Source organism: Bos taurus, chromosome 1 (genome assembly GCF_002263795.3).
Source record: "Bos taurus isolate L1 Dominette 01449 registration number 42190680 breed Hereford chromosome 1, ARS-UCD2.0, whole genome shotgun sequence".
Lineage (NCBI taxonomy): Eukaryota > Metazoa > Chordata > Mammalia > Artiodactyla > Bovidae > Bos > Bos taurus.
Window position 1 is genome coordinate 76,580,695 of NC_037328.1, and position 26,873 is coordinate 76,607,567.

Here is a 26,873-nt window from a genome sequence, read left to right on the forward strand (position 1 = left end):
CTTTAGCTGGATTATTGATATATGAGAGTGTATTAAACCTCTCTCTCTCTTAAAACTTGAAGTACAGATTTTAAAAAATGGGGGCATCTAATTTGAAAGACGAATCTGAATTCAAATACTGGTTTCTCCATTTATCTTAATAAAATAATCATTTATTTTAGTATCTTTAAAGTTGGAATTCATCTATCTATAAAATGCATATAATGAGAACACATTTGTAGGGTTGCTGGACAATTTATCAATACCTATAGGTCAATGTCTACTGCATGTTATGCTTCTGAATTAATCACCTTGATTAAATTATTATTATTCAATGTTTACTGAGCACAATATTAAAATAAGGTATAGACTAATATTGATTCCAAATAACCCCTAATGGGAACTTTAGAGGATTAACTTAAACTGTGGATTCAAAATTTTAAAATTCTGTGTATTCAGTTTAAAATAAAAGTGGATAATATACTATTGGAATATTTAGTTAGCCCATTGCTAAGAATACTTCATATCCCTTGAGTAGAAACAGAGAAATAGATAAGTTGCTGAATGCGTCTCCTGTTGTATTTCATGGTTACTTGTGTCAAAGACCTAATAACCTCAGTTGTTGTTCACTCAGTTGTGTCCAGCTCTTTGCAACACAATGGAGTATAGTCTGCCAGCCTCCTCTGTCCATGAAAATTTCCAGGCAAAAATAGGCTGGAGTAGGTTGTCATTTCCTTCTCTAGGCAATCTTCCTGACCCAGGGATTGAACCTGCATCTCTTGCATTGGCAGGAGGATTCCTTACCTCTGCATCACCTGGGTGCTTATATCTCCAAAGACAGTGATATACATTATGTTCCAACTCTGTTTTAAAGTTGTTTCTTAAATGAGTAAGGATTGCTTTTTTTGTAACTTCCATGCATTGATCCTAAGTCTACTCTTTGGAGACTAGTTTGAAACAGGGAAATTTTTTGGAGGAAAATTTTTACTAAGCAAACCAGTTAAGTTATAGAGGCCCAATAAATATTCTTGGAATAAATAAGATTTATTTAAAAAAGCAAGAAAGCTCCCTTTTACTACAGACTTAATATTAACTCAAAAGAAAATGTCTTTTCAAATATTTATCACTGATTTGTTTGAAATAGAAATGAATATCTGATTCAAATGATCACCTGTTAACTAAAGCCAAGGCATTGTTAGTTGATCTTTTTTAAGGCAACTGCTTTTGAGTTGAAAACCTATAAAAGGTAAGCTATTACTGTTAACTGTCCAAGTTTCAAGTTGAACAAAAAGAAATAGTGTGTCTCTATTTTAAAACTCTCTTCTTTCTCTCTGCCTTTCTTTATTCTCTCTTTGTCTCTATTCCTCATCTTTTCCTCCATCTCATCCTCTCCCTTTGCCTCTTTCTCTCCACATCCATTCACGTGTGCACATGCACACACAGACACACACAGATGTCTGGTATATTAGGTCAATCCATTGTGCTTAAGGAACTCTTTTACTCAGAGGTAAAGAAAATGTTGAGTTGAAGTTCCCAGTTTTTTTCAGATTTTTATCAGAAAGAGAAAACTAATGTCCCTTAAAACATTTCTTTTTCTAAGTGTGTCATTCTTTTTATTCTCATTTCTTATGCCCAAACATGAAAAATACATAAAACACATGCACAAAATAAAATTCAATGGTGAAAATAAATGGTTTATTTTTAAAATAAACAAATTTACAAATCAAATGGAAAATGGAAAATACAAACATTTATGGATAAAATAAAAAAGATAGTCTTAAAATATGAAAAACCTATGGAAAGAAAATAGATAATTAACAAGTGGAGTGAAACTTTTGTTCCCCAATACAATGGAGTACTTGTTTATTAGAATACTAGGGAATCATCCAAACTACATTGCAGAAAAAATTAAATTATTTTATAGGATTATGTAATTGGACACTCTATATATCATGTCTTTTTGTTTGTTTGTTTGTTTAATTGGGTGCAGAAGGTCTTTATACCATATATCTAAAACCTTTGAGATTTCTTTTTAACATTGGATACTTTAGTTTTTAATATTAGAGAGTGATTTCTCCTTGCTCTCCAATGTATGTTTCTCCTTCTCTCTCAAATATTCTGTACTGGGCATCTTCTGGATCATAAAACAAACAAACAAAAAAGAACTCTTGAAACAAAATTGTCTTAGGATGAGATATCATTTTGATTTGAGTTGCTTTAGATTTTTAGCATTTGAAAATGTTCAGTAGCAAATACAGTAATGTAAATAGAACAAAAGTTATCTAGAAGTTTCTAGGGGTACCAAACATCATTTAGCATAAATATGAAATCCAAAAGTGCAAAAAGATGCTGCATTGGCAAGAGAATGGCCCCTTGATAATGGGGCTGTCCCTCATCTACCTAAAGCTCATTCTTGAATTGAAATTCAAATCTTATCTGGGGTCAGTTCTCCTCTGGTCTTGTGATGAAAGGGTTAATAGAAGGAGTAATTGTGCTTTGTAATGATGAAAAGCATTAACAAAGCTAAAAACATTAGATCCAAGATGACCCCCATACCATAGTTTTATAGTCAATGATTCATGAAGCTTTTGTTTTATTTAAAATAAAAACTCCATAGAAAAATGATTTCTTAAATAGACTTTAGTAATCAGAAGGACACAAATATAGGAGATAAGTTTAGAATAGTTTATCAACATTCATACTACTAAGATAAGAATTTCCTTAAATTATGAATTATTATTTTTCATAGGACACCCAGGCTCATTTATAGGTATTTTTATTTTCTTTTCCTTTCTTACTTAAAAGTCCAATAGAGATTTATCTCTCCAAGAGTTGAGCACTAAGATTAACATAATTTCTAAGTATGTGTGCTCAGAATATAGTAGATGGTCAATTAATGCTAGAGGGCAGGCTAGTGCTTAGCAGTGACCATGGAAGCTCTGTGCAAAACAGACCCCACTGCACCCAGATCAACTGTGGCAGTAGTAAGTTATTGTTACTAATTTAAGGAGGGCAGAAGTTAACAACAACTACTCTGGGAGCTGTAAATTCACAAATATTATTAATGTGCAGAAAACAGTGACATAAAAATATTACAGTAAAAAACATAATTTAAAAACTGGATAAGAGTTCCAGTACTTTGTAATATTGTACCAATGGCTATTTAAAGTCATATGTGGATATATATACATATATGTGTGTGTAGTGTGTGTGTATATATATAAAATTCATGTATGTATGTGTGTGTATATGTAATTCATGTGTATATATGCAATATATATATATAATTTTGTGTGTATATACATATATATTTTTTAAAAATCTATATGTAACATAGATATTCACCACTCTGTAAACCCTGGACTTAGTTTTTACTTTTCCAAGTCTTAAGAACAGTAAAGTTTTACTTATACAAACTAAAACATGTTTAGTTGACAGTGACTTTTCAGTCTAACTTGTTTGAAGTGAGTGTTATTAACTTATCAGTGAATCAAATATGAAAACTACTCAGGGTCCAGTTAATACTTTTAGAGTATTAATGCTAAAAGCACTCTCAAGGTCCCTAAGTCTAACTTTAACACTTTACAACGGGGAGACAGAAACAAGTAAAGAGAAATTATTTTCCTAATATTCACATTAGCAAAGCTAAGATTAAAAGACAAATTGACAAACACCCTGTTCTGTGCTTTTCTTATAAGACAGAAAATGCCCTTGAAAGCTTTTTGCTCTTCTTTTACTCAATATTAGCACCAGTAAGAGAAGCTTCCTCTCCAATGAATCATGTGCGGAGCCACCTGCATGCTCTGAATGACTGACCCAAAATGCAGGAGGTAGGGAGATGGAGTGATGGATATGGGTCAACCTACAGATAATTGGCAGTTTACTGTAATAAAATATTATTTCATAGTTTTCAAGCTGACAAATATGATACCAACTACCTGAGATAGAGTGCATGGGGTGGTGGGGGGAGATGACAGGACACAATGTGGGAAAGCCCTTTAAACCAATCATAAGGAACGTTTACAGTCACCCTGCTTTATAACATCATAAATGGTGTTGGTCTTGCTGTGAGAGTGTCTAGTATAGTAGGATGAGCAAAAGAGTTAATTTTCCTTAGCAAAGATAAATTTAGGCCCTGATTGTCTTTTAAGGGATGAATAAAAAGAAAAGAAAACTGTACTTGAAACTCATAATGACCTTGTTAACAGATCACTCATCTATAAGGGTTCTTTAAATCAATAACAAAGGCTTCCTCATAATATTAAGATTATTCCAAAAAAAAAAGAGAGAGAGAGTGAGAGTGATTGAATAGATATGAACAGGAACAGGAACGGAGGATGCAGAAGGGAATTTTGCATCACCAATTCTTGCAAAAAATGGAGTGACCTCAGGCACTGGCAACCAGTGGTGGCACGATCATTCTAAGCCTTGGTATTGCCTGAGGAAGCAGAACAGCTCTTCTACAGTAACCCTGAATTTATCTCTATGGGGAGGCTTCCACAGAATTTGTTTCTGTCCATGAACAACACACTGGGAATAAAGCAGGGGAATCCTTTTCTTGGAGTATTGCTGGATCTTTTCATCCATCATTCACTGGCTCTTTCATACATTTTTCAAGGATGAATAAGTGAGACCCTGCTCGCAACTTCTAGACCACCTGGGGCTTTTCTTCACTGGCATGGCCACCTGCAGCTGCTTCCAGAACCTGCCCTGTGGATACTTGGATTTCTCCCCTTTCCATTTAATGACCGTGAGCACCGTCTTAGCCCTCTTCAACTCTTTCACCTTCGTTTCCTTCACAGCTTTGTACTGCACTAAAATGACGTTGATGCTGCCTCGAGAGGCCATGTTTTCTAGGCCAGCCTTGAGCTCCAGGAGGGCTTGGGTTCCCTGGAGCACGTAGTTGGGGCTTAGGACAACCAGGAGGCGTCTGCTTTTCTGAATGAAGCTCAAGGTCTCATCTGTGACAACTGGGAAAGAAAACACCATGGGCATTAGCGATGGCCAAGAACTCCCTCAAAGTATGGGGCTTGAGGAGCAAGTGAAAAGAAATTAGCATAATAGTTTGAGAATTGGGGTGAAACTTTGATTAACAACATTTAATCCTTAGACCAATTGCTCTCTTCAGAAAATGTCCCTCTCTTCAGGGAGAATAGAAACTGAATGCACATATTCCAACCCTGAAGGAATTCCAAACAAGCATAAAGCCAAAATGTATTCCTATGACCTTGGTCTTCAGAAGCATCATTTGGGACATGAAGAATGTGTGGGTAGTACTGAAATCAATTTCTTCAAACTGTGTGGTATATTTTGGCCCGGTAAAATCAGGTCTTGAGCCCTTTCTCCCCAAAGATACCCATGTATTAACTCTCTACTGCCTGTGAGTATTACAAAAAATACATTATAGTGCTAAATCATAGAAATTCCCTTTTCACTAACACAGAACAGCAAGAGTAAAACACTTATTTTTTGGTAGTCCCTCTCTACTGTCAGGCACCTCCCAGACACACACTATTCTATATCACTGGAATAGGAACTTAAGAAAATCTAGCCAGTTGAATGGTATTTTGACTGGAATCACATTCTCAGCTCAGCTTTCTATTCTGCTCTGCTCTGGAGTCTAAATTAGTCCCTGAATCTTTCTCCTTAAACTCCTATCATTACTAAGAAGCCATGTGTTTCAGCAGCTGCTAGCTGATGCGTGTGCCTTCACTGGCAAGCAAATGGTTTCTTCAGGTCGAAAAAGAAGCAGCAGCAGGGGAAAATGGAAATGCTGTATAATTTTATTCTGTTGTCAAGGGTTCTGATTAGTTCCTGTCACTAAATTCTTGGGAATAATCCATCTCCTCGAGGTTGCTTATCAAGGACTGAATAATCCTTTCCCTGGGGTTCAGATGGAAGGCAACTCCAGGGAACGCACCAGTGTTGTGCAAAGCCATCTCAAGGTTTACCATACTCCCCACTCCCCCGAGCAGTCATTTTGCCCTTTAATCTTCACAGGTACAGAGGCAATGGGGAGAGAGTTGAAATTAAAATAGCATGTGCAGCCTAGAGGAAAATCCAGGAATAAGTAATTGTCCACTCCAAGCACTGTTGCTGATTGACTGTGTGTAAGCAGGGAAAGAGACCTAGAGGGAAAGAGGACTGAGTAAAAGCAGCAGGGAGAATGCAAAAGACCACAAAAATCAGTCATCAAAAGCAAAATGCAAGAGTAATTATAAAGAACTTGAATTCTGCAAAGAACTATCAATCCCTGCTGGAGTCTTACATTGTTGTTATACTGTGTATCTTCACATAACTGTTCAGATAGTAGTAAATATCAGTTGAATGACTTATGGATGAATAATTAGATGAATAAATTATTTAAGATTTTAAGCTTCAAAATGAGTGGGATTTGTCCTTTATCTATATAGTCAAGTCAGCATTTTCTGGCAAAATTATGCTGAAAGAGATATCTCCTACAGAAGGGAAGCATGATGGACTTTTGGATGATGATTTTGGACATAAGGTGATCCCACTAATTCAAAATAAGCATAAAAATTAATGTCTATTCTCTCTCTCAAATTATCAATATAACTAAGAAATATACCAAGTGATTAATGTAAACAGGATTTACGGGAAGAAAATAAATTAGTTTGTTGTAAAGATTAGAGATATTAATGCATTTTAACAGTACAGAGTTTAACAGTGGGTTTATGAGTGCTATTATGCATTTACAAAAGAGACTTGAATGTAGCATCACTTTATGTGTTACTGTCTGGATCTGAAAATTAGAGGTACATTTTATTTTAAATCATTCAGCATTTCAATCTTTTTATACCTATTAGGATATACTGGCTTTTGTAAAATGTTAAACTCATTTCAAATGTGTGATTTGATATGAAGGAAGAAACAGACACAAGGAAAGAGGAGATTTGAGCAGCATTGGTTTGCGAGAAAACAAGAATGAAAAAAAGGAAGGAAAATATTCTAATTACTATCAGTAAGTAATATAAGGGAGGATTCCATGCACTTTCTTCTGCACCTCACTTTTTGCAAAATCGAGTAAATCTCATCTGTATACAAATGTTTTAAACTCACTTTTTATGAAAAAATTCTAGGCAAATTAGTTAAACCTTCTAAAAATCTAAATGCAAGTAAACAAAATGTTTAAAGCTATGGCTCTTAGCAGAGCTCCAATGCACTCTGCATCTGCACTTTTCTGACATTGTTTTTAAAGCTTACTGGGGAAATATTTTAAAACCATAAACTGCACTTGAATAATCTACATCTTACAATGTAGAATTATTCCTGTTGTTGTTGTTTAGTTGCTAAGTTGTGTCTGATTCTTTGTGACCCATGGACTGTACCCTGCCAAGATCCTTTGTCCATGGGACTTCTCAGGTAAGAATACTGGAGTGGATTGGCATTCCTTACCTATGGCATCTTTCCAAGCCAGGGATAGAACCCACATCTCCTGTGTTTCCTGCGTTGGCAGGCTGATTCTTTACCACTGAGACATCTGGGAAGACCATATTTATTCCTAGAGAGTCTCTATCTATTACAAAATGAATTGGACATTTAAATGTCCAAAGATGTCAACATAGAACTGTGCCATGACTCTTACGTGTGACCTGAAGCTTCAGGTCTACTCTGCCTTTCAGTGTAGCATCACCTGTACCCATCTGAAATACCTACTTCCCCCAGGCAGACTGTCTCGATCAAAGATGCACAGCTTGTATCCAAATTCATTCTCCAAGACTCCACGGAGGGTCAGTAATACAAATTCTTCTTCTTCAGCATTCCTTGCATAGGATACATAAATATCATATTCCTTTCCATCTAGCAAAAATTTCATAAAAGACACAAAACACAGATCCAATATAAATTAGGAAAGTTTCTCAATAGTACTGTATTTTTTCTTAAATCAAACTTTTGGATATTAGACATTTTCATTTTTTACACATGTGAATTAGCTGACAGATTTCAGTGTGATTCCCCACCTGTGACAGGTCTCCAGTCAAAATGACTATTTTAAGGTGTAATTGCAAATTTTATCTGATGTGTCTTCTACTCTCATCTCACTGAGTTCAGATTTTATAGTGGAGAATGAGTGAGGTTTGGCTCATTCAACTATGAACTTATGGAATCAGGAAGCAAATAGTTACTCAGTCATAGATGCTGGCAAAAATACCATGCAGAACATTTCTAATTCCTGCCCTCGTATGTCACTCACTAATATATAAGAATAATAAATTGAGCAAAACCTTGAGAAATGTCTAAATCATGTATACCTGAAAATACCTACAATTAAAATATGCTTAGATTTGATGAACCAATTTTTCTCCCAGTTGCCTAATTATAAAAATCATCTCTTGTTAAAAATACAGGTGCCTGTCTCTTCTACAAGCCACTCAATGAGACTTTATGGGATGGGTATTAGAATTGGTAATTAAATGTTTCATTCTTGTCACCTGGCATAGAGGCACTAAAACAGTGTTTCTTAAACTATAATGTGTACACGAATCATTTTGGGATACGGTTGAAATGTAGATGCTGATTCATAATAGGGGCTAGCCTTTAGATGCTCCTTTTAGTAAGCTCCCATGTGATTCTTCTGGTACACAGTTAACCTGTGAGTACAAAGTGTGGACATGCACTCTCTAGTACAATAACCACAATCCACAAGTGGCTATTAAGCACTTGAAATGTATTTGGTCTGAATGGAGCTATGCTGCAAGTGTAAAACACAATACATGCTGAACTTTGAAGATTTTTTAGTACCAAAAGTAAGACTAAAATATCTCATTAACATAATATTAAATTACAAGCTAAAATGATAGTCTTTTGAATATATTAGATAACATAATTATTAAAATTATTTTCACTTTTATTTTCTTTTTCCTTATGTGACCACTAGAACAATATTAAATTACATATGTGGTTCATATTGTATTTCTATTTGGATACTGCCAATCTAGACTAAATCATATATTGACCCAAGAAATCAGAATAATATGCATTAGAAAGATTTTCAATAGTAAGGGCTAAAACCAAAGTTAGTCTGATTATATCTTCCAATTAATCCAGGTTTTATCAAGCCAATATGTTTTCTCAAGATGGCAGTTGGGAGATATACATGAAATTTTCATTACTCACCTAAAATGGTTTCATCTGTTCCAAAATGAGCCCGGTAAAATAAGACCATCTCCAGCCAGTAAACATGGTAAATAACAATGAGAATCACCACCAGGAGGACTGTGGCTCCAAAGCCACATGCCAGTTCCACTGTGTACCTTGGAGCTATCATTGGAGAGACCAACAAAGAAACAAACTGATTTGTGCACGATAGTCACGGTGACCCATCGTTCTGCAAATAGCTGGTTAAACCAAGCAGCTGAGTCATGAACCTGACCTATATGTGTGAACAAGCAGAGATCACATGGTGGAGATTAAGCTCTATGTTCTAATACCAGATTGTGACCTATTTATCTTTTTGTTTCCAGAAACTGACATAGAAGGTGCTTTTAAACAATTATATGATTTGAATACACTTCGATGATAATACAAATTAAAACAGATCTTATTGGGAACAACTTAAAAGGTCATCCAATCTGACTCACAAACTGACAACTAAATCTTCTCAAAAATATTTTTGGAAAGCGTAACTCCATCCTATGTCCAGCTCTTACTAGACCAGCTGATGACACTTGTAGAACTTTAATTGTTGGAGCAGCTAACTGAGCAAAAATTTTAATGTGTTTATACCAGTCTTAGTTTCATCCTCTTGTCCAGTGCCATGCGGAAGAAATTTAATTCCTTTTTCTTTATGTTTGGCAATAAGCCTCAACAATTTTATTATCATTGAACAGAAAATGAGGATATCCACCTAATGCTGAGTATGCTTGGCTCTGAAAGTATCTCTCAGGTGTACAGTTCTAGGATATACATTCTATAAGACTTCTTCCACTTTGCTTCTTTGCTTCTCCACTCTTTCTCATTCATTATTAAACTGTACATTGTTATAGTCATCTAGGAAGAGACTACGTCTTCTTTATCCATCCTATCTTGAGAACTCTGGGAACTGAATGAACATTTCTGGATATAACGTTACAGACTTCTTTTTTTTTTTTTTTTTTTTTACATTACAGACTTCTAAGTAGTGTTATTTAAAATAAGTCTAGTACTATGTGATGTTTAAAATAAGTTTGAAAGTGAAAGTCACTCAGTCGTGTCCGACTCTACTAGAGTGGGTACTCTTTTCCTTCTGCAGGGAATATTCCCAACTCAGGGATCAAACCCAGGTCTCCCACATTGCAGGCAGATTCTTTACCAGCTGAACCACAAGGAAAGCCCAACACTGGAGTGGGTAGCCTATCCTTTCTGCAGGAGATCTTCCTGACCCAGGAAATGAACCTGGGCCTCCTGCATCGCAGGTGGATTCTTTACCAACTGAGTTATCAGGGAAGCCCAAAAGTAAGTCTAGTACTATACTATGTATTTGTAACTTCATGTGGCTGCTTTATTAGCTTTACTAGTGAAACTTAAGAGTTTGAGATTGAACAAAATATTTCTGGATCTGAAACAGAAGTGGCTTAAATTATGTATTAGTTGATTTGACAATTACTTATTGACATCTACCATTTGCTAGAAGCTGTTGAGGTTATAATAGTAGATAAAACAGGAAGGGTCTCTGCCCTCTTAGGGCTAAGGTTCTAATACAGGGAAGTAAATAAGGAAATAAATAAGACAGTTACTATTAGAGAGTGATCCATGCTATGAAAGAAGTAAACCAGGGTAATATGAGGGAGGTAATTGAGGGGAGGCATTGGGGTAGGAGAGGTATATTAGGTAGATGTGAGAAAAAGCCTTTTTAAACACCTGAACATTGTGTGTATTAAGTGTTTGCTGGGACAAGGTACAGAAAAGTGTTCTTCAACCTGGAACTGTTATCAAGCCTTCCTGACTTCAAAGTTCAGAGATCTTTGCACAACACTACCATGAAGTTCAATTATTGATCATACCAGTGAAAAATCCCTTTTAAAACAGGTAGCTATTCTAAGCGGAGAATGCAGTGGCATCCCACGCCAGTACTCTTGCCTGGAAAATCCCATGGATAGAGGAGCCTGGTAGGCTGCAGTCCACGGGGTCGCTAAGAGTCGGACACGACTGAGCTACTTCACTTTCACTTTTCCCTTTCATGCACTGGAGAAGGAAATGGCAACCCACTCCAGTGTTCTTGCCTGGAGAATCCCAGGGACGGGGGAGCCTGGTGGGCTGCCATCTATGGGGTCGCACAGCATCAGACACGACTGAAGTGACTTAGCAGTAGTAGCAGCTATTCTAAAGGGAAAATGGTGAGTAGCCTAGAGCAAAATCTGAAATTCTCTAATTAAAAGGAAAAATCATTGAGTTTTGCATTCATTATCCTAAACTCAGGGTACTAATCCTGCTACAGATATAGCCTGGGAGTCAGCTGTACAGAATTACCATGTACTCTAATACTCATGATTTCCAGGTGGCGCAGTGGTAAAGAATCTTCCTCTCAAATGCAGGAGACCCGGGTTCAATCGATCCTTGGGTCTGGAAGATTCCCAGAAGTAGAATATGGCAACCCACTCCAGTATTCTTGCCTGGATAATCCCATGGACAGAGGAGCCTGGCGGGCTACAGTCCACGGGGTTGCAAAGAGTCAGATACAACTAAGCGACTGAGCATGCATGCACACAGGCTTGTACTCAACCCATGAACAACAGTGCTTTAAAATAAGATAATAAATGCCATAAAGCTATGTCAGTGCATTTGAGAATTTATTAAGATCAGTTTGAGTAGCTGGCATGAAAATTGCTGTGTCCTTGGTATTTCTGAGTACATGTTATGTTAACGACACACTGGGCTAATTCCCACTGTCATCCTCATTATTTGCTCAGCTATTTTGGCTCTCTTTGGATGGACATTTCACAATAAGAAAAAATGAAAAAAGGTCAGCAGATCCACTTACCTGAAATGGATTTTTCTTAAAAAATATCAGTAGTTACCTTGTTTAGTGATCAAGATATCAATTACACTCATGACTTTCCCTCTGCCACATTCATTTTACTACTGCTGTTTTATTTCTACTAGAGCTTTTTAATTTTGTGTCATACAATTACATGTGTCATATTTACAGACTGCACTTTGTTGGGCCACCTTGATGATTTCAAGAAGTTCCTTATGCTATTTAACTAATTGAACTCAAGATAAATAATCCACAAGCCTGATTTTCTAAATGGTTTGAGTCACATTTAGGAAATGCTCTAAAAAGCTTTCAAATATAGCTTTGCTGGTTTGTTTGAAAGGCTGATCCTTAGTCCACATTTTCTGTCTGCCCCACCTCAAGTCTCTGATGTTTATGGATAAAGATTTTACTCTGATGCAATCCCAGACCAAAGGGTTTCCAGTCAAAGGGGTGATATAACTGACCAAACTGGACTCCTAAACTACTTCTATCTTTGTTCTCACTGATAATCTAAACAGGATGGAGACAAATTTACTGACTTGCTCTACTGTTTCTTTCTGAATCAGAATTCCCTCTATCCTTTTTCCAGAGCCCAAATTTCCAGCTAACTACCCTTGGTTAAGCCAGTACAATAGCTCCGGTCAAGCTATCAGTCTACAATCTTGTTTCTCCTTGAAAACTTAAATTTATCTCCTTCATATTCATTATCATAGTAGGGGCCTTGTTATCCATTGAATCTCCCAACCAAATACCAGCTGCTTGAATTTTCAAGTATTCCCTGCCACAGAATATTTGTCTATTCTTTGCTAAATTGTTGGGACTACTTGACAATTTTTGGTACTACAGTAATAGTCACTTGCCTGAATAACAAAGAGAATGTGTATATGTGCATGCATGTGCTAAGTCCCTTTAATTGTGTCCGACTCTTTGCGACCCTATGGGCTGTAGCCCAGCAGGCTCCTCTGTCCATGGGATTCTCCAGGCAAGAATACTGGAGTGGATTGCCACGCCCTTCTCCAGGGGATCTTCCTGACCTAGGAATCGAACTGAAGTCTCTTATATCTCTTGCACTGGCAGTCAGGTTCTTTACCCCTAGTGTCACCTGATAGTAAATCAAAGATTTATGACTGAATTAACCTTCAGACCTTATTTGTTTGGCTATTTTAGTTCAAACTTGTGCATTTTGAAAATCAGCTTCTGGTCTTAGAGAAGTGACAGGGGCAGCCTTCTCTCCATAACATGTAAAATATTATGATGATTTAGGGGTATGCAAAGATTTCTTTTCTTTTTTTTTTTGCAAAGATTTCTTAGAACAAAGAAAACAATAACCATTAAAGAAACATCAATAAATTACATCTCATCACTAAAATGTACCACTGAAGAAAGGAACTGGCAAGATACAGAGTGGGAGAAAGTATTTGCAAAATATCTATCCAATAAGGAACTGGTACCTAGGGTAGAAAAGAGAATTGCTCAGATCTGATAATGAAAATACAAACAACCTAGTTATAAAATGGACAAGGTATTTGAACACTTATAACACAAAAGAAGACCAATGACTAACAAGCATATGAAAAGGTGCTCAGTATCTTAATCATCAGTGAAACAAAAACTACAAAATGAGGTACCACCACACACTCACTAAAATGGCTAAAACTAAGATTGTTTGCTGTTGTTTTAGTCACTAAGTTATGTTTGACTCTGTGACTCCATGGACTGTAACCTGACAGGCCACTCTGTCCATGGGATTTCCCAGGCAAGAATACTGCAGTGGGTTGTCATTCTTTCTTCTGGGGCCCCTCTTGACCCAGAATTGAACCCATGACTCCTTCATTGGCAAGTGGATTCTTTACCGCTGAGCGCCAGGGAAGCCCAAAACTAAAGAGTAACAACACTGAATGACAAAGATGTGAATACACGGTTTCAGTGAGAGGGGAGAACGATACTACCACTTGGGAAGAAAGCTCTGAGAGTTTCTGATAAAACTAAGCTGGTAATTCTACTCATAGGTACTCACATCAGAGAAGTAAAAATAAAAGTCTATAAAGAGGCTTGGATAAGAATCTTAACAGAAGTTCTTCAAAACTGTGAACAACCCAGATGACCTCCACCCAGATAAAGAATAACTAAGCTGCAATAAATTCTTTAAAAAACAAAACAAAAAAACCACCACCAACAAAAAACACTATTTGGCAAACAAAAGCAACCAACATACAACAGCGTGACTATTAAGATTATTTTCTGAGTGAAAGAAGCTTTATAAAAAAGTGCATTCTGTATAGGTCTAGGTATATAAAGTTCTAGAAAAGGAAAAAAATAGTACATTCTGATAAGGAAAATCAGAACAGTTGCTTTGACAGTGGTGGAGAAGGTAGGAGTAGCAGGATTGATTGATAAGGGGAAGGAGTGGGAGGTTACTGTCTATGGTGATGATAATATTCTATATTTGATTTTAAGTTACACCATAAATATATACACATTTCTCAAATATTATCAGAGTTCACATAAATGTGATTTGTAATTTGTCACTGTATACAAACTTTACCTAAAAAAAAACCTAAAAGAACTATAAATAAATATTAAAATTTGGATAATACAAGATGCTTAAATGTTTAGGTGATAACTTTTACTCATGTCTGTAACTACTTTAAAGGTATAAAAAATAAGATATATTAATGTATGCATAGCAGAATGGATTGATGGGTATATGTGATAAAGCAAAGATACCAAAATGATAGAATCTATACAGGTTATATAAATGTTCACTGTATAGTTCTTTCAACTTTTCTACGTATCTGAAAACTGTCAATAAAGTATCAAAATATAAAAATTAAGATGAAATAAACCTGCAGATTAAAACAAAGCTGAGAGAATTTGTCACCAGCAGATGTATGCCACTAGAAATATTAAGTGCTTTTCCAGCTAAAATGTTACCAAGAATGAATAGTGCCAGAAATGGAAAATATGCAAATAAAAAATTAATTTTTTCTCAGTTCTTAATGTATTTAAAGAATACTTTTTTAAAGCAAAAATAATAGCAATGTATTGTGGCATTTAAATGCAAATTGAAATGCATTGTAACAATAAAACAAAGACAGGAGAGAAAAAAATAGAACTTTACAATTTTAAGATTCTTATAAAATATGTAAAGTGATTAATTCAAGGTAGATTGTAATAAGTTCAAGATAAATATTGTAAATACTATAGAAAAAATTTTTTTAAATAACGCGGAATTACTCAATATACCAGCAAATTTGGAAAACTCAGCAGTGGCCACAGGACTGGAAAAGGTCAGTTTTCATTCCAATCCCAAAGAATGCTCAAACTACCACACAGTTTCATTCATCTCACATGCTAGTAAAGTAATGCTCAAAATTCTCCAAGCCAGGCTTTAGCAATACATGAACCGTGAACTTGCAGATGTTCAAGCTGGTTTTAGAAAAGGCAGAGGAAGAGATTAAATTGCCAACATCTGCTGGATCATGGAAAAAGCAAGAGAGTTCCAGAAAAACATCTATTTCTGCTTTATTGACTATGCCAAAGCCTTTGACTGTGTGCATCACAATAAACTGTGGAATATTCTGAAAGAGATGGGAATACCAGACCACCTGATCTGCCTCTTGAGAAACCTATATGCAGGTCAGGAAGCAGCAGTTAGAACTGGACATGGAACAACTGCTGTATATTGTCACCCTGCTTATTTAACTTATATGCAGAGTACATCATGAGAAACTCTGGGCTGGAAGAAGTAGAAGCTGGAATCAAGATTGCAGGGAGAAATATCAATAACCTCAGATATGCAGACGACAGCACCCTTACGGCGGAACATGAAGAGGGACTAAAAAGCCTCTTGATGAAAGTGAAAGTGGAGAGTGAAAAAGTTGGCTTAAAGCTCAACATTCAGAAAACGATGATCATGGCATCCGGTCCCATCACTTCATGGCAAATAGATGGGGAAACAGCAGAAACAGTGTCAGCCTTTATTTTGGGGGGTTCCAAAATCACTGCAGATGGTGAATGCAGCCAGGAAATTAAAAGACGCTTACACCTTGGAAGGAAAGTTATGATCAACCTAGATAGCATATTGAAAAGCAGAAATATTACTTTGCCAACAAAGGTCCATCTAGTCAAGGCTATGGTTTTTCCAGTGGTCATGTATGGATGTGAGAATTGGACTGTGAAGAAAGCTGAGCACTGAAGAATTGATGCTTTTGAACTGTAGTGCTGGAGAAGACTCTTGAGAGTCCCTTGGACTGCAAGGAGATACAACCAGTCCATCCTAAAGGAGATCAGTTCTGGGTATTCATTGGAAGGACTGATGCTAAAGCTGAAACTCCAATACTTTGGCCACCTCATGTGAAGAGTTGACTCATTGGAAAAGACGCTGATGCTGGGAGGGATTGCAGGAGGAGGAGAAGGGGACGACAGAGGATGAGATGGCTGGATGGCATCACCGACTCGATGGACATGAGTTTGAGTGAACTCCGGGAGTTGGTGATGGACAGGGAGGCCTGGCGTGCTGCAATTCATGGGGTCACAAAGAGTCAGACATGACTGAGCGACTGAACTGAACTAAAAGTCAGTAGGCCAAAGAGGCCAAATAGAATACCAAGAAATTATCAAATTAATCCACAAAAAGGCAGGAAAGGAGGAAAAAAGCAAAGAATAGGTGCAACTCCTGGATGATAAGTAGGAAGATGGTAGACTTGAAGCCAATAATGCTAATGATTACATTAAAGATAAGTGGATTAAACATATAAATGAAAAGACAGAAATTATCATGTTGTATTAAAAATCAAAAGCCAATAATATGCTATCTATAAGAGATGTACATTAAATATGAAGATATTGATAGATAAAACAGAAGAATGAACAAATTAATTTAGGTGGCTAAATTAATATCAACAGAATTTTAATGAAAAAAAGACAGGTCATAATTTAAAAGAGTCAATTCATCAAAAAGACATAATAATCCTAAATGTGTATGTATCTAAAAACACAATTCTAAAATATGTGAAGCGCATGGCAGAACTGAAGAGAGAAAAATACATAATTCTATGTAAAAATTTCAACACCGCTGTCTCAGAAGATGAAAGTTTAGCAGTTTAAAAAAAATCAATAAATATATTGAAGACTTGAACATCACTGACATCAATTGACTTAGCTGACATTTATAGTACATAAAAACTGCAGAATATACACCCTTTTTAAGTGCGTGTAAAACATTTACCAAGATAAACAATCTGCTGTGACTTTTAAAGAAACACCAATAAACGTAAAAGAAATGAAATGAGGCAGAGTATATATTTTCTGGCGATAACAGAATTACATTAGAATTTATAATCAACTGTGCTGCACCATGTTAAGTACTTGTTACTTGCTCCCTCCAGTCTCACAGACATTCTGGGAGTCGAAATCGAAAGAAGGACAAATGGAAAGCTTGCACCAGTTCATGTATACAGTTTGCACCAGAACCACTACCTGAGCTGAAGCCTGTCTAGCACCAAATCCTCTGTTCCTTCTACTTCGCTCTACAGTCTTCCCAAGTAGTTCTAAGTCACAGGTACCCTTTCCCTGCCTTTTAATAGTCATTGCTGAATTGTTCGATTACCTAGACTTAAATGACAATGTGAAATATCAAAAATTATCACGATAAAGAGTGGAAACAGTCATTTCTAAAATTCAATTACATTTTAATATATAACATGACAAAAAATGTAATCTGGAAAATTCCCAAACATGTATAAGTTAAGTAACACATTTCTAAATAAATCATGGGTCAAAAAATAATTATAAGAATTAGAAAATAATTTGAATTGAATGGTAATGAAACTTCAACATTTCATCACTTGCATGTTTAAGCTAAAGTGGTCTAATGAAGGAAGTTTATAGCTCAATGCTTATACAGGAAAAAAAAGAATTATTTGAAAATCAGTGATGTAGCTTTCAACTTCAGATGATAGAAAAGAAGAACATACTAAATGTAAAACAAGCAAAAAGAAAAATACAGAGTAAAATGAATAAAATACAAAATAGAGAAAAATTAATGAAAACATTTTTGTTCATTGAAAAAAATCAGTAAAACTGAAAACCTCTTTCTTGATTGATAAACAGATTGGATGAAAATATAAATCGCTACTATCAGGAATGATGGAGGGAGAATCATGATAAATCCTGCATGCATTAAAAAAATTACAAAATGATGTAAAAACTTTTTATGCCAAAAATGTGACAATGTAGATAAAGCATGAAAAATTATTTGAGGAGACAAATTCCCCAAACTGATACATGAAGAAACAGAATATCCAAATAGCTACTAAAGAAACTGAATTCATAATTAAAAGCTTTCCCATAAAGAAAATGCCAGACCTAGACAGTTTCATGGGTAACCCTTTTAAATATTTGAGTAAGACATAATATCAATTTTATACATAAGCTTTCAGATAATAGCAAAGGAGGGGTCATCATCCAATTCATATTATAAGGCCAGCATGGCTTTGTTACTAGTCATATCACTGCAAGGAAAGAAAATCTCAGACCAATATCTCTCATGAACAAATATATGAGCAAATTCCGTAACATAGAAATCTTCTAAGATATTAGAAAATCAAATACAGCTATATAAAAAGGGTAATAAATCCTGATGATGTTGGGGTTTACCTCAGAAATGAAAGGTTGTATCAACATTTTGAAATCAGTCAATGTAAAGTATAATATTAATAGAATAAAAGAGTAAAATATAGGATCATCTCAATGGATAAGAGTCTGAAAAATTTCAAGATACATTCATTAAAAAAATAAAACGAAACAAAACTCTCAGCAAACCAAAAATATAAGCTTAATACTTCATGTAGATGAAGGTTGTCTACAAAAACTTACAAGTAGCATCATACTTATTATGAAAACTGAATGTTTGCCATCTAAGATAGGAAGCAACGCAAACATGGCTGTTCTCCATTTTTGCTGATTGTGCTACTGGAGGTCCGAAAGAGTGAAACAGTCAGGAAAAAGAAACCAAAAGTAGGAAGTCTGGAAAAGCAGTAAGAGTCTGTTTATTCGTGGGCTTTCCAGGTGGCACTAGTGCAAAGAACCTTCCTGCCAATACAGGAGGCATAAGAGATGTGGGTTCCATCCCTGCGTCAGGAAGAGCCCCTGGAGGACAGCATGGCAGCCCACTCCAGTATTTCTGCCTGGAAAATCCCAGGGACAGAGAAGCCTGGAAGGTTGTAGTCCACGGAGTTGCAAAGAGTCAGACATGACTGAAGCAACTTAGCATGCACACCATGATCAAGTGTATAGAAAATGCTAAGACCACACACACACACCAAAAACAGAAACCCTATTTAATTAGTGAATTTGGAAAGGTCAAATGGCCATAAAAGTTAATTCCATGTTCTTTTTTTTTCACAAATGTGCAATTTGAAAATGAAAACATTTAAATATTATATATGAAAGCATCAACAACATAACAGAGATAAATTTAACAATATGTGTGAAAGACTTGAAACCAAAAAAGAAAGACAAGCATTGCTGAGGATATTCAATTAGTCCTAAATAAATTGAGACATCATGTTAATGAATTTAAAAACTCAATATTGCTAAAATTTCAATTCCCATTGAATCGATTTATAAATGAATTTGCAATTCCAATCAAATCACAGGAGCCTTTAATGTAGAAATAGACAAGCTGACAGTAAAATCTACATGAAAAATATATGGTCCCTGAATTCATCTTGGAAAAGAAAATGTGGAGGAAAGGACATAAAGTATATGAGCACATGATTTCATGACTTACTTTAAAGCTGTCCATCAAGACAAAGTAATATTGGACTAAAGACAGACAAACAGAGTAATAGAACATAGTAGGGAATTCAGAAATAGACTAACATTAAGAGAGTCCTTTTTTTGGCAAGTTGTAAAATCAATTCAATAAAAAAAGAAAAAGAGAGACCTTTCAATGTGGTTTCTGTATGGGAAAAAAAAAGACATGGGTCATAAGCCTATATAAAAGTCCTCATAAATGAAACGTTGTTAATATAGGGTTTAAAAAAGTACCAACTATAATAGAAGAAACTATTAAATGGACTTCTTTGTCAAGAAATTCAGAGAAGGACCCCTACATATAGTATATGAACATGAACACGAACACAGATATCACCTATGAATCTCAGCATTAGCCAGCCCAGAATAGAATCCACATGAGCAAACACACAGCTCTTCTGGTACTACTAAGTGCACAAAGAACCAACCGTGTTATATGTAATATGAATATAATTTCAGCAGAGATCATCTGGTCTAGTGGACACACTGTTGCTGCTACTGCTGCCAAGTCACGTCAGTCGTGTCCGACTCTGTGCGACCCCATAGACGGCAGCCCACCAGGCTCCCCCGTCCCTGGGATTCTCCAGGCAAGAACACTGGAGTGGGCTGCCATTTCCTTCTCCAGTAGATGCACTAAGCATTCCATATTCCTAAAGCCATTCATATTAAACCATTGGGAACACAGCCTTCTGTGAAAGAAGAGTTACTCAAAGCAGCTCTGGTGGACAGACTTCCACATCACTCCTAGATTCAACATGATTTCAATTGATTGTTTTGATTCTATCCATCTGACACTGTTATTAATTTATTATTCCTCCATAATTGTTTCCTTAGAATATGAAACCCACAAAAATGTTCCATACCTAAAGAATCTGAAATCAAGTCAATTTGAATCAATTCTACCTACTACATTTCAACTCTACTACATTTCTTTTTTTTTTTTCGTTTTATTTTTTATTTTTTTAATTTGATTTTATTTTTAAACTTTAAAATATTGTATTAGTTTTGCCAAATATTTCAATTCAATATTCATATCAAGTATTAACATATGAAAGAACCATGAGGCTCTGAACTAAATTAACTTGATCAATTTTGCATATCACAGACCTTAATTATACTTGAGTATAAAAGCCTTTGTCAAAAAATACCTACAAAAATCTTGGGCAAGTAATAATAAGATCTAACATAAGGAGAACAGCCCTGGGATTTCTTTGGAGGGAATGATGCTAAAGCTGAAACTCCAGTACTTTGGCCACCTCATGTGAAGAGTTGACTCATTGGAAAAGACTCTGATGCTGGGAGGGATTGGAGGCAGGAGGAGAAGGGGATGACAGAGGATGAGATGGCTGGATGGCATCACTGACTCAATGGACATGAGTCTGAGTGAACTCTGGGAGTTGGTGATGGACAGGGAGGCCTGGCGTGCTGCGATTCATGGGGTTGCAAAGAGTCAGACACGACCGAGCGAATGAACTGAACATTTATTGAGCATTTAATATTTATATATGTTTATATGCCAGTAACCGTGCTGAATACTTTAAAACAACTTTGTGAGGGAGTGCTATTATTAATATTTTGCCTACTTTAATTAGAAACTGAAGCTCAGAGAGGTTAAGTGATTTTTCCAAGGTCATAGAATTGGACAGTATTCCAACATAGGCCGTCTGTGTCTAGAGTACAAAAAATGAATTGCAGTATTATGAAGAGGCTTAGTAGTACTCTTAGGAACTTACTTTGGGAAACACTATCTTACAACATGCAGTTCAGTCTTCTCTTTTTACACTCCCTTCTGAGGACCAGAAGCAATGAACTATTCAGAATCAATCCACTAAGTCTCCTTAAGAGGCATATATTTCAGGCTTTTGCTCTTTACTTCCTAAGTTGTAATAAAATGCTAAAGTGAAGCCTGTTTGTTTTTTTTTTTAATCAGTTTTAAATGAGGTTTAAGTCCTATTGCAAAATGCAATAGTTTTAAACTTAACATTTTTAATTTTTTTGTGTATATATTAAAGGCTCTAACTTTGACATAGGTCCAAAATGATTCTGAATGGGTTGACTTCATGTGATGAATCATCCTTATTATTATCTAGATCACTGAAAAACATTCATGAAAGGATTCATTATCTAGGGTTCTTTGTTAGGTGAGAGACCCAAAGAAAATCTTAGACACAATATGTTTTAGGAGCAACAGCTCACACAAGAAAGCTTTATGATTTTTATTTATTGTAGGAAAAAATTGTAATATCAACATAGAAATCATTTCACATCAATTTAAGTAATAGTTTTATTCATTTTCATTTTAGCAATTGTGGCTAGTGGTATATTAAAAACCTGCTTGAGATATTGGCACAGAGTGTTGAAAATTATTTTTAAATTATATTTTTGAGAATATTTTATATCTTACTTTACTTACATGCAATTAGATGATTGCTATTTATAATGTTTCATTATTATAGATAATGCTTCTAAGAATATCGATAGGGACATAATTCTCTTTCTGTTAAGTTACTTGTTCAAGAAAAATTCCAAAAGTATTAGGTCATATGGTATGACCAGTATTTATGACTTCTGAACTCTGCCATCAATGATTTCTGAAATGGTCTTTACAATTCACCAATGATATGTGGTTCTACCAGTTTTGTTATATCTCTGAGAACAGGAAATATTCTTTAGTTTTCATTTTTCTTTACAGATATGGCACTGTGCCTCGTTATCATAATCATATGAAATTTTTAAGTCACATATGGGCATTAAATACTAAAACCATAAGACATCATATTTTTAGTATCATTATATAAATGGAAACTCGCAAGATTTTTCATTCAAGTTTAATTCATCACTATGTGTCAGAATGTGCTAAGTGATAGAGCTCTCGTTGTCAATTTCTCCTTTTTCTTTATTCACTGGAGGGTTACATTTAGACTTCACACATTCATCTGCTGAGTGCATCCATTACCTTTCTGTTTCACATTGGCTGCTCTGTCAACCTCCCCTTTGGCATTTCTGGCATGACAGACATAATTGCGCTTGAGATCCTCAGCAGTAACTTTCTTGATGCTCAAAAGCTGAGTTCTTGTCTCGTCTTCTGTTACTTTCAGAATTACACTAGGAGTAGGAAAAAGAAAATCAAAGCATTAGTGAGATTCAAGGGCCAAAGGCTGTATGTAAATCAGACAAGTAGATAATAACAGATCTCCCAGGTGAGGACAGACAGAATGTCAATAAGCTGTGTGCTCATGATCCTGAAGATACAAAAGGAGACTAGCCTCTGGATTCTAATATCATTCTTTACCATCTATACTACACACAATTCCAATATCTAGATTCAACACCCAGCATTAGCATCATACTACAGGTCACTCTGCAAAGCGAAGGGTCTCCTTTCCTCAAATATATGAGGCAGGATGCAGCATTGATTCAGTGAGAGGCTTCTGAGGCCTGACCCCTTTGAATTTTGATCGAGGTTTTGCACTTACTGGTTATGTACTTTGAGCATGGTAAGTAATCTTTCCAAGTCTTAGTTCCTCCTTTGAAAAGGAGGAAACTGGCAATACCTACATAGTGCATTGCAAGTATTAACTTACTCAAGAATTCTGAGGATTGAGTATGTTAATTCATAAGTATTAGAACAATGCATGCCTACATTCTAAGTCACTTCAGTCATGTCTGACTCTTTGCAACCCTATGGATTTTAGCCCGCCAGGCTCCTCTGTCTATGGGATTCTCCAGGCAAGAATACTGGAGTGGGTTGCTATTCCCTTCTCCAGGGATCTTCCCGACCCAGGGATTGAACCCATGTCTCTTATGACTCCTGCACTGGCAGGTGGATTCTTTACCACTAGCGCCACCTGGGAATCATTAGAACAATGCTTAATAAATATTCATATAAGCTATTATTATCATCTCACAGTAATAGCTGATGCATTTCAGGGATTCCCAAAACTTGGATTTTGGACACAGATTGAACATTTTAGTTAAAATGCTGAAACCTCCTAGTTATATCCTAAAGAAAGAAGAAACTTCTCAGAGCAAGTAAACTTTGTGAAAATAAGTATATCCAATTCTCTGCAAGTCAGAGATCAAGTGCTTTGGGTCTAAGATCAAGACTGAAGATCTCTCTGAACTACTGTGCTCAAAAGGAAAAAAAATAAAAATTCTCTCTCTTACAGTTGACTGACATCCAAGTTCTTATGAGGTTTACTGTCAGTCATGAAATCTTGGTTAAGGGCTGTGATAGAGTTAACCTAAGTTGAACTGCACTGCTCAGCTATGAACAGTGACTTGTGTCTCAGTAACAGCAAGGAGGAACAGTATGACTGTCATTACTATTCATTCATTATTTTTATAAGGGTTGGAAGCACAATGTTCAGAATTCCTGAAATGGTCAATAACTCTCCTGTGCATTCAGTCACATCTTTCATCAATTCCTTCAGCAAAAACTGCTCCAATTTCAGGAAACTCCTTCTGTATCATTAAATATATTCTGTTTCTTGAAACTACACCTTTGTATATGATGTAAAAAAAAATGATTTTTTTTCTTTTTACCAGGAACATACTTTTCTTTCTTTCTCCAGTTTATTTCTACTTATCCTTCAAATCTTTATTTAAGCCATGTATCATCTGAGACGTATTACCTAACTCCCTAAAGCTAACTGGAACTTCCAACTAAATCTTCCCAAATACCCAATACTTCCCTTTTACTGCATTTATCACATTGCACTGACATCTCTGTTGTATCATTGTTATACCTGTAAAATCTATGCAGTTAGGAACTAAGTATCTTGCATATTACCCTATGATACTTCATAATTTCTGTATAAAGTCTGAGTTTACTACTAGGGAATAAATATCTTTTAACTTCTTGAAGTTCAAGTAACCTAAGATCTATCAGCACATAGATGATAAGGTCTAAGTTTTCAGAACTACTTTGTCATGCAGTTAGCTGCTCATTTTTATTTATTGTTGCAGTCTTCCTTGCCAAATCAAGCCAATTCAAAAAATGTCATGTTTATTTATGTCGTGACCCAGCGTGTTATTTTAAAAGTGAGTTATATTACCACCTCACCCACTTAAAAAATAAAATTTAAAGAACATTAATGTTTTTAGTCGATATTAAAAATTATCACTTATAAATGTGATATATGTGCTATGAAAATTAAGAAAGGAGAGGAAGGAGATAGGAAATACGTGCTCACTGGGAGATAAGGAACTAACACAACTATCTGAGGCACAAAAACATAGGCCCAGACTCCAGACTTGAGAAGCAGAACAGGGCCATGCTGGCAGGCTTTCCTCTGTCTACAACTCTAAATCCCGACCTTTTCATTCAGATAGGAGATTCATTCCAACTGCTTTCAAGCGGGTATCATAAAGATAAAATCACCAGGTAGTATCTGGGGCTTGGATTGCAAGTCTGAGAATCCTGTTTTGGGATAGAGCAACTAAAGACTTGAAAATGAGGCTGATTTTTGTTACTGACAGGCAAAAATTAGAATTTTCATCAATTAGCATAAACCAGAAGGCATTAGGTTGAGGAACAAGGGTTAGTCACCCCCTTGTCAGTGTCCATGATACCTTTCATTAACAGATACGTCAATAGTGGTGTCCTCTGGCTTTTTTCCATCAATGGTCCACCAAATCTCATTGCGAGAGTCCTTCAGGTAACTAAAATAGACTTTGCAGGGAATGAGTAGCTCTTCTCCTGAAAAAAGCAAGTTAACTCATGAGTTTGTAACTATCACATGGTTATATTGGTTGTATTTTGTGAATAATCAGAAGTTATGAAAGTTCTATGTGCCTGTAAGCTTACTTCTGACTAATTTTCAAGTGGACTACCATAAGGTAATGTACCATACTTCAATACTTCATTGCAAAACAAACAAACCAGGAAAAGGACAGCAGCTTTTTATATAAAATTATTAGAATGCCCATCTTTTAATAGAGCCGATATATGTCCTAAAACGACAGTATTTGTTCAAAAAGGCTCTGATAACGTTTCTTTTCTTAGCCCTAAACCTCCATGGACTGCTCTTGTCCTTTGTTATTTCCCTCACCAACAATGAGAGATGGAGGAATGGTTATCCAGATATTTGGTCCTTTGCCCAGAGAAGATGAGGTGACGTCATTGCTGAGAGGACTGACCAGGCAGGCTGTATCTTGAAATATTCAAGTTATCACGGTTCAGTCAATGAGCTTAAAGACAACTTACAAATAGAAAGGCTATGCTATCCTTCTGAGATGGAACATGGTGAAGACAGGGGGAATCTCTAGGCAAAACATGGTAATAATAATTGTAACAATAGCAGCAGACTCACTGAGGACTTTGAATGATTCCCTGTGCTAAATGTTTTAGCTACTTATAAATAGATACATTTAATTTTAACAATACATTATGAATTATTTTTTAAATTAATGTTTTACAGATGCAAAAATTGAAGCTTAAATGCTATCCCAAGGTCAAATTGCAAATAAGTGGCAGACCAGGATTTCACCCAGACTGACCTTCTGTTTTTGTTTGCCCAGAACAGTTCTGTTTTATGCTTGCTTTCCTAGTTAGTTATTAATATTGACTGCTTTCATTCTCAAAAGGTGTCCAGGTTGAGATGATAAATTATATTGTCATCCCAATTTGAACTGAGGTTTGTCTCACTGAGTGGTCATACTCTAGCCTCTCTTCCAATGCAAGGTTTTTATGCCATTCTCTAGACAGTTGCCTATAACAATATGTACAAAGATAAAGTGACCACGGATTCAGGCATGCTTTTGTAACCATAATATGACAGACAGAAGAAAGGCATTTAGATGATTAATATGGGTTTACCCTGATGCCAGAAAGAATGTTCATATTAATATATAAAACCACTACTGAGTTTAGAAAATCTGGTCCATCCAGGATTGGCAGATTCCCTCAGTGTGGTCTTGTTTTTTTCACAAGGCAGATCACTATTTGAAACTGTACCTTAATTTGAGGGGGTTATTGTTCTCCATCTGAATTGAACACTGCTTCTATTATCTTTAGAACATTTTAGACAAATTTTCTTTTATATCTTTCACTGGGTTGGAATTGAATATATTGGGAAGGATACAATATAGAGGA

At 35.8% G+C, this 26,873-nt stretch overlaps 1 protein-coding gene across 13 annotated transcripts in view; it reads right to left on the minus strand.

Moving 5' to 3' along the window:
* The window catches only part of IL1RAP (interleukin 1 receptor accessory protein), a 244,081-nt gene that overhangs the window by 101,293 nt on the left and 115,915 nt on the right, over positions 1–26,873 (minus strand). For 10 of the 13 annotated variants that reach the window (NR_190886.1, NR_190885.1, NM_001430307.1 and 7 more), the window contains 4 exons: positions 25,352–25,478; positions 22,734–22,882; positions 9,118–9,261; positions 7,657–7,800 (listed from right to left, as the gene is read on the minus strand). Coding sequence is in view for 11 of the 13 variants with exons in the window: in NM_001430307.1 (NP_001417236.1) it covers positions 7,657–7,800; positions 9,118–9,261; positions 22,734–22,882; positions 25,352–25,478 (564 nt within the window). In the remaining 2 variants the exon portion in view is untranslated. Of the gene's footprint in view, positions 1–1,617; positions 4,950–7,656; positions 7,801–9,117; positions 9,262–21,978; positions 22,883–25,351; positions 25,479–26,873 lie in introns of those variants that run through there. The other 3 variants (NM_001430308.1, XM_015471912.3, NM_001076155.2) reach the window with 3 other exon arrangements.